The sequence below is a fragment of the Balaenoptera musculus genome, chromosome 10 (assembly GCF_009873245.2).
Source record: "Balaenoptera musculus isolate JJ_BM4_2016_0621 chromosome 10, mBalMus1.pri.v3, whole genome shotgun sequence".
Classification (NCBI taxonomy): domain Eukaryota; kingdom Metazoa; phylum Chordata; class Mammalia; order Artiodactyla; family Balaenopteridae; genus Balaenoptera; species Balaenoptera musculus.
The window spans coordinates 42,876,983-42,889,438 of record NC_045794.1 but is presented as its reverse complement, the minus strand read 5'-3'; the positions used below and the strand labels follow the sequence as shown (position 1 = coordinate 42,889,438).

General features: G+C 50.1%; 2 protein-coding genes across 2 annotated transcripts; both read right to left on the bottom strand.

Moving 5' to 3' along the window:
- Positions 1–15: 15 nt before the first annotated feature.
- MYG1 (MYG1 exonuclease) lies at positions 16–8,817 on the bottom strand. Its single transcript, XM_036866699.1, has 7 exons — positions 8,551–8,817; positions 8,261–8,373; positions 4,372–4,531; positions 949–1,101; positions 689–811; positions 390–571; positions 16–237 (listed from the first exon to the last, which is right to left on the bottom strand). The coding sequence occupies exons 1-7, from the start codon at positions 8,767–8,769 to the stop codon at positions 39–41; spliced, it is 1,149 nt and encodes a 382-aa protein (XP_036722594.1). The 5' UTR covers positions 8,770–8,817; the 3' UTR covers positions 16–38.
- Positions 8,818–9,053: 236 nt separating this feature from the next.
- Positions 9,054–12,413, bottom strand: PFDN5 (prefoldin subunit 5). The gene is made up of 6 exons (XM_036866700.1): positions 12,252–12,413; positions 11,942–12,044; positions 11,597–11,628; positions 10,462–10,536; positions 10,258–10,363; positions 9,054–9,259 (listed from the first exon to the last, which is right to left on the bottom strand). Exons 1-6 carry the CDS (start codon positions 12,321–12,323, stop codon positions 9,183–9,185), a joined length of 465 nt encoding a protein of 154 aa, XP_036722595.1. The 5' UTR covers positions 12,324–12,413; the 3' UTR covers positions 9,054–9,182.
- Between the last annotated feature and the right edge of the window lie 43 nt (positions 12,414–12,456).

The following is a 12,456-nucleotide window of genomic DNA, read 5'->3' as shown; positions in this document are numbered from 1 at the left end:
ATGGAGCAATACTTCGTCAGTATGAGACAGAAGAGATTTTATTGGACTAGGGAATTTGTGGGAGGCATAGGTGCTGGGCGTTGGGCCAAGGTGGCACGGGCCATGCTCAGGGCACCCTCTCGGGTATGGTGCCCACCAATGAAGCCACTGGCGTGGACAAAGACACAGCCAGGAATCCCACTGATCTGGTCCAGGGCCTCATCCCGAAGACCCCGCCATGGCTCTGGCAGGGGCAGCCTATGAGTAAGCAGAAAGAGGGAGTTGGTGGGAGCAAACGGAGGCCTTGAGGAACTGGGAGAGGGGGAGCAGAAGCCTAGGTTAGTGGCCTCCTCCTCTGATAGGGTTGAAACAGGCCTGAAGGGCTGCAGGGCGGTCCCCTAGGGCCTCACCTGCTCTGGAATGAATGGGGCTCCTTAGGCACACACTGTACCCGCCACTGTCCAGCCTGGTCCGTGTAGATAACAAAGGCGATGGTCCCTGGGGAGGACAGCCCTGATTCCAGGTGGTAGAGGTGCTCCTTCCAGGGGCATCCACCCTTCACCAGTTCTATTATCTCCCCACTTGGGTCCACCTGAAAAGGAAGTGGAGCAGGGATAGAAGGTTTAGGGTAGGAGTGGGAGCCCCTGTTGGCCAGCAGCCCACCAGGAATCACTAACCTGAGCCACAGTGCCTCCTCCCAGGCCAGTACCTGGAACCGCTGGGCCAGGGCCTCTTCCACCAGGGCCCGGGCTGGCAGCCAGCTGTGCTGGTAGAAGTCTAGTCTCTGCAGGAACTCCTCTCGAACCAGGTCCATTGCACGCTTGAACGCGGCCTGGGAATCACATGGGAATTAGAACCACAGTGCTGGCCCAAACTGCTAACTCTGCTAGGGCTTGACGGCGCAGCCTCTCTCATTTTCCCCTGAGGTTCTCACATGCCTCACGGTCTCTTCCCCACGGTCCTCCTCACCTCAGTGTCTTGGTTGGGCTGGTTCCAGGTGGGATTAAGCCGAGCAACCCGGGCGCTCAGCGTAGTGGTCAGCACGTACCGAGGCTCTCCCTCCTCCCACTGAGAGATCCCATTGTCCACGGCATCCACCTCCTCCACGAAGTTCTCGTACATCTAAGGCAGCATAGGAGAAGTGCTCTGGAGGGCGCCTACCATTTGCATAAAGCTTTACAGGTCTCAAAGTTTGTGCATACCCAGTCTTTAATCTTTACTACAGCCCTGCAAGGATCTCCCAACATTAACTGGATGAGGAAGGGGGGAATTGGGGAGTTCAGCAGCTGGCTAAAGGTCAGCGAGCATACAGTGCTGGGGCTGGAATTCAGATCAACTGATTTCTAATCCAGTGCTCACTCTAGTACCACTCAAAGCCTGAGCCAATGCCAGCATGTGTGGGGAGGGGGCTGCTGCCTTCTGAACAAGGAGAAGTCTAGAGTTCCATGAGGGGTTCTGTGGGAGTGGATCCTCATGGCCTGGGGGCGTAAATCTCCAGGTGGGCTGAGCAGGCTATTCACTGATCCAGTTAAGAGGTACGGGGCGGGGAGGGGGGGGGGCTTTCCTGGTGGTGCAGTGGTTAAGAATCTGCCTGCCAGTGCAGGGGACAAGGTTTAAGCCCTGGTCCAGGAAGATCCCACACGCCGCGGAGCAACTAAGCCCACGATCCACAACTACTGAGCCTGCACTCTAGAGCCCACGAGCCACAACTATTGAGCCCACGTGCCACAACTACTGAAGCCCGTGTGCCTAGAGCCCGTGCTTCACAACAAGAGAAGCCACCACAATGAGAAGCCCGCTCGCCGCAACTAGAGAAAGCCTGCGCGCAGCAACGAAGACCCAACGCAGCCAAAAAAAAAAAAAAGGTACAAGAGGGTCTGGCCAAGCACACCAATCAGGTGGGAGAAGATGAGTACTGGACTAGACGTCAGGGCTGGGATGTGGTCCCAGGGAAGCCCATGATGTGCCATGTGGCATCAGCAGTTGCTGCATCTCCTGAGCCTAAAGAAATGGTAGGATGATGCCTCAAGAATCTGGGGGCAGAAAACGATACGGGATATCAGTGTTTAATGCAAAACTGCCCAACAAAATAGGCCTACATAGCAACACATCTGTGGTATGTAGAAAAAGTGCTACTCTCAGCGAGAGTTGGAAAAGAAACTCCTTCCAGCACCTCTAGGTCTGGACCCCAACCTGAGGCACAGTTACAACTTGAGTGTAAGGGAATTCCCTGGCAGTCCAGTGGTTAGGACTACATGCTTTCACTGCCGAGGGCCTGGGTTCAATCCCTGGTTGGGGAACTAATATCCCACAAGCTGCGCAGCACAGCCAAAACAAAAAACAACAAAACTGGGTGTAATTCTAATAACTGAAAGATATAAACAGCTCATATAACTCAACATCAAAAAAAAAAAAAAAACCAATTAAAAAATGGGCAGAAGAATTGAATAGATATTTTCCCAAAGAAGACCTACAGTTGGCCAACAGGCCATCAACATCACTAATTATCAGAGAAATGCAAATTAAAACCACAATGAGATACCACCCCACACCCGTCAGAATGGCTAGCATCAAGAATACCACAAGTTGGGCTTCCCTGGTGGCGCAGTGGTTGAGAATCTGCCTGCCAATGCAGGGGACACGGGTTCGAGCCCTGGTCTGGGAAGATCCCACATGCCGCGGAGCAACTGGGCCGTGAGCCACTGAGCCTGCGCGTCTGGAGCCTGTGCTCCGCAACAAGAGAGGCCGCGATAGTGAGAGGCCCGCGCACTGTGATGAAGAGTGGCCCCCACTTGCCACAACTGGAGAAAGCCCTTGCACAGAAATGAAGACCCAACACAGCTAAAATAAATAAATAAATAAATTTATAAAAAAAAAAAAAAAAAAGAATACCACAAGTAACAAATGTTGGTGAGGATGTGGAGAAAAGGGAACATTTGTGCACTGTTGGTGGGAATGTAAATTGGTGCAACCACTGTGGAAAGCAGTATGGAGGTCCCTCAAAAAGTTAAAAATAGAACTACCATATGACCCAGCAATTCTACTCCTGGGTATATATCCGAAAAAAACAAACACTAATTCAAAAAGATACATGCACCCCAATGTTCACAGCAGCATTATTTACAATAGCCAAGATATGGAAGGAACCTAAGTGTCCATTGATGGATGAATGGATAAAGATGTGGTATACAATAGAATAGTACTTAGCCATAAAACAAAAAATGAAATTTTACCAATTGCAACAACATGGATGGACTTGGAGGGTATTATGCTTAGTGAAATAAGAGAAAGACAAATACCGTATGATATTACTTATACGTGGAATCTAAAAAAGAAAAACTAGTGAATATAACAAAAAAGAAACAGACGCACAGATATAGAGAACAAATTAGTGGCTACCAGTGGGGAGAGGGAAGGGAGGAGGGACAAGATACAGACAGGGTTAAGAGGTACAAACTACTATGTAAAAAATAAATAAGCTACAAGGATATACTGTATGGCACAGGGAATACAGCCAATATTTTATAATAATTATAAATGGAGTACAATCTTTAAAAATTGTGAATCACTACGTAGTTACACCTGAAACATATAATACTGTACATCAACTATCCTCAATAAAAATAAATAAAATAAAAAAACCTTGGGCATAATTTAGTTCAATTGCTTAGAAACCCCTTAGCAGTAGAAGGGAAAATTGACCCAGGCAGTCTAAAACCTTAGTATTCCAGAAGCTCCAATTTACCATTCATATTTCTTCAGTTTTGGATCAGAGAACTGAACTCAACAGCCTATCTGCAAAAAACAGAGTTGACTGCACCTGCAGTTTGACTTGCTGTGAACTTCACATTAGTGGGGTCAAGTAGGTGTCCTCAGAATCATCGATCCAACATGCACACGAGGGACGCTAGCCCTGTTCCTTCCCCAATCACAGGCACCTGCTGAGCTGCCTGCAGGGGGCGCTGGTGGAACCTGAAGAGGTTTTCATAATCAAACCCTTCCCAGTTTCCCAACTCAGTGAGCCTCCAGTGAATACAGTGGTGCCTGAGATATGCTGCCCTCCACCTTCGGGGCAGCCAGAACCTCAGCCATATGCTTCCAAACATAAGCAGCCTCCTCTATTACCAAGTTGTTGAACAACTTACGTATGTCAGGTCATGCTTTATAATTTTCAAAGCCCTTCCCCATACACTACCTCATCCACTTCTCACAAGCACCCCAGGATGGAGGCAGGAGACTAACCATTCCCCTGTGAGAAGATGGGCCGGACTGAGGGAGAGAGCAGTGGGCCAGCATGGGTCAGGAACCCCAACCTGAGCCCAATCCTGAGTGCCACTCTGGCCTGCCTGGTGGAGATGCATGTGGGGGGCATCTCTGTCCTCGAGTCCCCACCTTGTCATAGAGGGTGCCCACCATGCTGTCCTCTTCGCTAGTAACCAGCAACTGGGCCAGCAGCTTGTGCCCGAAGTGCAGATAGATGAGTCCCGCACTGCTCAGCTTGGTCTGCCACGGCTTCCCAGGGGACAGGGAGCTCATGGTCTCCGTGAAAGACCTGAGGAGCACAGGGAGGTGGGGCTGAGGCAGAGCTGTCCCGGTTCACCCACAGTGTCGTGTGCATGTGCAGGCACAGTGGGGTGGGGCGGCTGGGGAATTCTATGGGAGTTGGGAGAAAGCCCAGGTGGGGAGGCTTTGGCTTGTCCTCAGGGGTCAACATGGACTTGAGTTTGGAGTCTCCATTCATGCATTCATTCGACAATGGTTAACTAAATGCTTACCACATGCCAGGCTTTGTGTTGTAGACATTAGAGATGAAAAAACTAAGACCTGTCCCTGCCTTCAAGTTCATCCACCTAAGGTGGACACACACGCACAAACAACCAAGGGAATGCTCTAGCTAGTTATAAACAAGGAAAAGGCAAGACGGAGGAAAGGGTTCAGGAGGAGAGCATTCAGGTCATTTCTGAAAGATGAATTAGTGGGTGTTTCCCAGACAGACAAAGGGTGAAGGAGAAAAGGCACTGCAGGTAGAGGGAACAACATACACAACAGCTAAGAGAAAGATTCCTCCATGGAACTGCAAGAAAGCAGCTTGGCTTGAGGAATGAGTGGCAAGAGAGAAAGCAGGGGCCGGACCAGGGTAGGCCTTGTATGCTACACTTCAGAGTTTGGACTTCATCTGTAGGTAACGCGGAGCCACTGAGAGAGTGTAAGCAGGGCAGTGCGTGTCAGAAAGAGCACTGTGCCAGCCAGCATGGAGAAGCGATGCAAGGAGATTACCTGCAGTGGTCCGGGTGAGTAAGGAAGGCAGGGTTTTGAATAGCAGTGCAAGAGAGGACACAAAAAAGGTATGAAAGTTGTTAGGGCAGTAGAAACTACAGCTGTAATTTCTAAATACCAGTCCATCAGAATCACCTAGGGAGCTCATTTTTTGGTTCTAATGATTAATGTTCTATTGCTTAGGGAGATCAGTTCATGGGTGTTCATTTTCTTTTTATTAAATTTTAATTTATTTATTTTTATTTTTGGCTGCATTGGGTCTTTGTTGCTGCACACGGGCTTTTCTCTAGTTGCGGCGAGCGGGGGCTACTGTTTGTTGCGGAGCGCGGGCTTCTCATTGGGTGGCTTCTCTTGTTGCAGAGCACGGGCTCTAGGCGCGCGGGCTTCAGTAGTTGTGGCTTGAAGGCTCTAGAGCGCAGGCTCAGTAGTTGTGGCGCACGGGCTTAGTTGCTCCGCGGCATGTGCGATCTTCCCGGAGCAGGGCTCGAACCCGTGTCCCCTGCACTGGCAGGCAGATTCTTAACCACTGCGCCACGAGGGAAGCCCCATGGGTATTCATTTTATGTTTTATATTACAGAAATGTTAAATATATTCTTTTATGTGTCAAACACTGCATAATTTTTTTAAAAAAGTATATAAAATCGGGACTTCCTTGGCTAAGGTCCACCGGCTAAGACTCCACACTCCCAGTGCTGGGGGCCTGGGTTCAATCCCTTGTCAGGGAACTAGATCTCACATGCTGCAACTAAAAAAAGATCCCCAATGCGGCAACTAAGACCCAGCGCAGCCAAACACATACATACATACATACATACATACATACATACATACATACATAAATATATAAAATCATTAGGAAAAAGGAAGTAGTGAATAATGTCAAGTGCCGGGCTTCCCTGGTGGCGCAGTGGTTGAGAGTCCTCCTGCCAATGCAGGGGACACCGGTTCGAGCCCTGGTCCGGGAAGATTCCACATGCCGCAGAGCAAGTAGGGCTGTAAGCCACAACTACTGAGCCTGTGCTCTAGAGCCCGCGAGCCACAACTACTGAGCCTGTGTGCTACAACTACTGAAGCCCGCGTGCCTAGAGCCCGTGCTCTGCAACAAGAGAAGCCACCGCAATGAGAAGCCCACGCACTGCAACTATGAGTAGCCCCCACTCGCCGCAACTAGAGAAAAGCCTGCACACAGCAACGAAGACCCAACCCAGCCAAAAATAAATAAATAAATTAAAAAAAAAAAAAGAAAAAAGTATATAAAATCGGGACTTCCTTGGCTAAGGTCCACTGGCTAAGACTCCACACCTCCAGCGCTGGGGGCCTGGGTTCAATCCCTTGTCAGGGAACTAGATCCCACATGCTGCAACTAAAAAAGATCCCCAGTGCTGCAACTAAGACCCGGCGCAGCCAAATACATACATACATACATACATACATAAATATATAAAATCATTAGGAAAAAGGAAGTAGTCAATAATGTCAAGTGCCGGGCTTCCCTGGTGGCGCAGTGGTTAAGAATCCGCCTGCCAATGCAAGAGACACGGGTTCGAGCCGTGGTCCGGGAAGATCCCACATGCCGCGTAGCAACTAAGCCCGTGCGCCACAACTACTGAGCCTGCGCTCTAGAGCCTTCGAGGCACAACTACTGAAGCCCACGCGCCTAGAGCCCGTGCTCCTCAACAAGAGAAGCCACCGCAATGAGAAGCCCACACACCGCAACGAAGAGTAGCCCCCGCTTGCCACAACTAGAGAAAGCCCGTGCGCAGCAACGAAGACCCAACGCAGCCAAAAAATAACAATAATAACAAATACAAATAATAATAAATAAATAATGTCAAGTGCCACAAAGAGGTCAGTTAAGGTGAGACCCTCAACCAGCAACCTGAGCTTGGTGTTGAGGTCACTGGTGCCCTTTCCACAAGCATTTCCAGTAGAGAGATTGGGAGAGAACTGGCTGAATGAATGAATAAATGAAAGGATGGATGAATGGAATGTGCAGCGAGGGTCAGCTCTTCTTTTGAAGAGTGGCTGAGAAGTGAGGGTGAGAGATTAGGCTGTAAATACCGGGAGCATTCCCTCCTGGCATCATTTATGAAGGTAATACGTGTATTTAGAAAAAGATGGAGAGAAGTAGTGAGGGAAGGAGAGAGAGAGGGAGAGAAACAGACTTAAAACAAAATAAAACCTCCTCATGACCCGTCAGAGATAACCACTTTATACAGTGTGGTGTATATGAGGGAGAGTTTGGGTTTTTTTTCACTCCTTTGTTTTCAAGATGGGAGATGCTTAAGCAGAGTTCCTTGCTGTAGGCAAGAACTAGAAACCCTGCCATGTGAAGTCCCAGAGCAGAAAATGATACACTGGAAAAGGGGCAAGCAGAAGGAAACAATGTCTCCTGAGTTGGAAGAAGGGAGCTGTTCAGGAGTGAGAAACTGAGGCTGTCCATGCAGGAAAAGCTCAACTTCCTTTAAAGGGAAGAGACACTCACTAAGGTAGTTTGATGAGGCAGGGGCTTGAGGAGAGGGGAAAAGGACTGGAATGGTACTGTGGATAATGGGCTACCCTCGGATAAGACTGATTTCCCAGTGGAAGAGTGTCAATGACAAAGGAAGACAACACACCTGAACTATCACCACCCACCACAATCATGTGGGCCCAGCAGTCTGAGGTGGGGCAGCAAGGGCACATGACTGGATTAATCCCAGCTGGGGTATTCACTGGGGTGACGATGGGGCTGGTGGGAGAAAAGCCTGACTGAGCCAAATAAGGAGGTGAGTTGGAAGGGGCCCAGGGACTGACCCGGGCCAAGGGAGGCCCAAGGCCAGCTAGATGGGTGCAGAGCAGGTGGAGAGCTGGAAGCACGGAAGACGGTAGTCCCACGGGGCTCAAGAGTTTGCTTTCCAGGATGAGGCGGTTCCCTTCGCTGACGCGGACCACGGCAGTGGACTGGAGCACTGACAAGAGTTGAAGTCAAGGAAAGTTAAAGAAATGGTAGTGGGAACCCACCTCTGGTGATGGTCATATCGGTGTCTCTGAGGGTCATACTCGCCACCTACGTCTACCACGATGTCACAAGAAGCCAGTTTCTCGGGGTCCCGGGTCCGCACGATCTCTGCATCCTGCAGGGCACACAGGAGGTGAAGAGGCTGCCGGGGTCGCACGGGTAGGGGATTAATGTTGGGCTTCCAAGGAGCCGGGGAGGGGAGGAGGGGTGCTCGGGCGGGACCCCGTTAGGGGGACGCGATCTGCCCCGGAGACTCGCCGGCAGCCCCCGGGTCAGTTTGCGCTGCCCGTACCCGGTACTCGGGCAGGAGGCGCAGCAACGCGCACGCCAGCGCCTCATCGCAGTGGAAAGTGCCGTTATGCGTCCCGATTCGGGGCGGGGCCATGAGGTGGCTGCGGGGTCGTTTGGAGAGTGAGACGGACTCTAGGCTGCGCTTGAGATGAGGGCTTCGGCGGGGTGGCGGCAGCAGCAGCAGCAGAGATAGAGAACCGCGCAGGAAGCGGTGGCCCATGCAGCTTCCCCTATGGGGCGGCAGGGCGCCGACCCGGAAGAGGAAGCGCCCGGGCAGCCCCCACTTCCTCTTGCCGGCCGTTTCCACGACAACCGGCCGCGCAGGGAGGGCGCGCCGCCCGGCGCAGAATTTCGACCCCCGCTCCTCGAAGGGCCCCGGGTGGAGCCTCCAAGATGAGCACTGTATCACTCCTGCTTATCAGGCTCCGGGAGGGGCACACCCTCTCACCACCGCCCTCCCATCTCATCACCAGTCCCTTGCCTAATGCAAGAAAAGACCAACACTCTGCCCAGCTGGCGGATTTATTAGCATTAAACACAAGACCCTCCTCTTCCCGGGATGCAGGAAACCACGCCCACAAAGTCCCAGGCCCCTGAAGCAGGCGCCCTCTGTCCGATTTCTGAAACAAGCTATCAGGCCTTGGCAGTAGCCTGAGGTGCTCCCAGGGCTGTGAGCTGCTGAATTTTCTGGCTCATCATCTCCATGACAGCTGTGGGAAAAAAGAAGAGTCAGACCCTGGTCAGCAGCTAAAGGGGAGAAGCCAGAGTTAAGGAAAAGTGACAGGGAGACAACCAACTACAGTTAATAAAACTTTTAACACAGTGATCCACTGTGGAGGGCACACACAACACAAATTTAGAGTCTAAAATGTGTCAGTAAATATGAGAACCACTGGGATATAAAAACGAACAAAATACAGTATTCAAATGAGTCAGATATAACCAGAAAATGATACCATGGAAAAGATGTTTGCCTTTAGAACAGTGGTTCTCAATCCTGACTGTGTAACAGAATCACCTGGGGAGCTTTTAAAAAAAAATTGTTCCCTGGAATCCCTGCCACCCCCCCCCCATTGACTTACGGTTGATCCTTGAAAAACAGGGGTTTGAACTGTGCAGGTCCACTTATTCGGGGTTTTTTTTTCAATGGTAAATTCTACAGTACTACATGATCCACGATTGGTTGAATGTGCAATGCGGAACCGAGGATATGGAGGGCAGACTGTAAAGTTATATGCAGATTTTCTTCTACTTCACCAAGGGTTGGCACCCCTAACCCGCACACTGTTCAAGGGTCAACTGCAGTTGGTCTGGAGTGGGCCCAGTTTCTCTTTTTAAACTCTCTGGGTGATTCTAATGTGCAGCCAGGGCTGTAATTGCTAGCAGTTAGCTAGTTAGGGCTATATTTCTTTGCCGGGTGTTCATTTATATGCATCTTCTCCCTCATTCCATCCACAATAAATAGGAACTCAAACACAAAAACAAAGACATGATTTCCTTTCTCTAAATTTCTCAAGCACCGAACCCAGGAATCTATAAATAGTGGATATGTAATGCACAGAATCTAAAGAACAACACATCAAGACACCAAAGAGAAAACCATGGTTTTAATCCAGCAAAGGGGACATCCCCATGGATCACAGTGCAATCCCTGTTTGTTATTATGGCTGTAGAAAGGGTTCAAAGAGGTGCCCAAGGCCAAGCTTACCCTGCTTCATGGCATGCTTCTCCTGCAGAGCTGGCTGGATTTTCTCCATTTGCTTGGTGAGGAAGTCTATCTTCCTCTTGAAGAAGTCCTTAGCATCCTCAGCCGTCTGCAAGGTCAGAGGTGAATGAGGGGTTAAGAGGAGACCCCATTCTGCACTCTGGATCTCCCCCTCAGAGGGGCATCCATATGCTTCCTTCCACTCACCTTCTCTACATAGTAGCCAGTTCCCACATCGATGAGCACATGTTCCACATCATGCAGCTTCCCAGGGACATACATCTGAGAAGCAAGGATTAAGGGAAAACTAGCCCAGCATGAGTCATGATTCGCTGTCAGCTAGTGTGCTTGACCTCCTAAGACCCTTCTTTCTAAAAAGCTATAAGGCGGGAATTCCCTGGCGGTCCAGTCATTAGGACTTGGCACTTTCACTGACGGGGCCGGGGTTTGATTCCTGGTTGGGGAACTAAGATCCGGCAAGCCTCGGGGTGCAGCCACAAAAATTAAAAAATAAAAAGCTATAAGGCTCAAGGAACAAATAATCCAGAGGCCTACGAACTGCAAATGCAGAGAGACAGGGAAGTTGGTTCCTTATGGAGAAAATCACATATGCTGATCTTGCCCTCATCCCATCTGCCACCTTCCAAGCAGTTCTTACAGTTCTTCCCATTAGCCCTTCCAGAAAGACTAGAGTGATTTTTTTCCCGTTGCTGCTGAGTAGTTGAGTGAAAAGGCAGCCTCACTTTCCCTTTAACACTCCCAAACATGAATTAGCTAATTCCTGATGAATTTAATGTTCATTATTTAAGCAATCCCTACTACGGTGCTATTCCTGTTTACCTTTCAGCCTGTCAGTTCTGTGGTACAGTTTACAGGTGCCTTATTGTCATAACTTGCTCACTCAAGTAAAACACTCAACAGGTAGACACAATCCAGGTTTCTTAGTAACAACAGTTTAGGAATAAGAGCCACAGTTGAACTGAAATTGAGGATTAATAAGCAGAACCAACCCCCTTGTTTCTGTATCCTCTATTCTTCTATTGCTTATGTTTTCTAAGTTATTAGTAGAACTGTAAACCACCAGTTTTATCTCCCTATTAGGTTATATCCTCAAACAGCAAAGGGAAATAATCACACCTCAATTCTACATACACCTGGGTGCTCACAAAGCATTAGCTGGATGTTGGCCCCAGGATGGAGAGCAGAGCTAGGAAGCGTGTATAATAGTATTCTCAGAACCATCCGAGCACTCTGGAGTAATTAAAACCTCCCGTCCTTCTTTGCAGGTTAGGTGTGTGGAGAAAAGGTGAGGGCAGGGTAGCAGTTCCTGCGGAAAGGATACAGAACTCGTCAGTGGAACCAGTAATTCTTTCCCTGTGAAAGCAATTAAGACAAACAAGTGGGGGAGACTGGCAGCTCCAACGTTTAGACATTAAAGGGAGTTTCAACACTGTACAGCACCTAGAGACTGTATGCAAAGGACGGAGATAGGGACAATGGGAGCAGAAGAATGTCCTGGACATTTAAATTCTAGGTAAGCAACATGCAAAGGGCTCCTGTAGCGGTATACAATACATAATGGACTGCTCTCTCGTCTCAGGTAAGGAAAACTGAATTAGGAGGCGGGAAGAGAGGAGAAGCCGGCTCGCCACATCCCCCAGGGTGCCTTCACACGCCTACCCCGTACCCTCGTTGCTTTTGTTCAGCACGTTCAGACAGTCCTTGGCTTCCACATACTTGGTCTGTACCACCTTGAGCTGGGCAATGGACGTGGACAAGAACTCCACTTCCTACAGAGGATGGGAATGAGGGTCAGTGTGAGGGCTGGCGGGAGAAGGGGGCACAGCCGGAGAAGGGGCGGGTCCTGGGACCGCGTGGCGATTTCGCCTGGGAAGGGAAGCCTCCCCAGCTGGGGAGGAATGGAGTGGGGCGAGGGAGTACCCGTGGTGGGGAGGGATGTGAGGCGGCAAAGGGGTGTCTCTGGGGCCCATCCCCACCTGGTCCAGCTGGTTCTTGAGCATTTCTAGCTGCGGCAGACTCAGCTCGGTGATATTAACCGACTGCGCCATGTTGGGAAGGAGGACTTATGAAGCAGAAGCCGGCCGGGCGAGCAACGCTCTAGCCATCCTCTGTGCATCTCGATGGCTGCGCCGGGAGGCCTCGCTGCGCCAGACGTCTCTATGGTCCTCCGTCCCGGAAGGG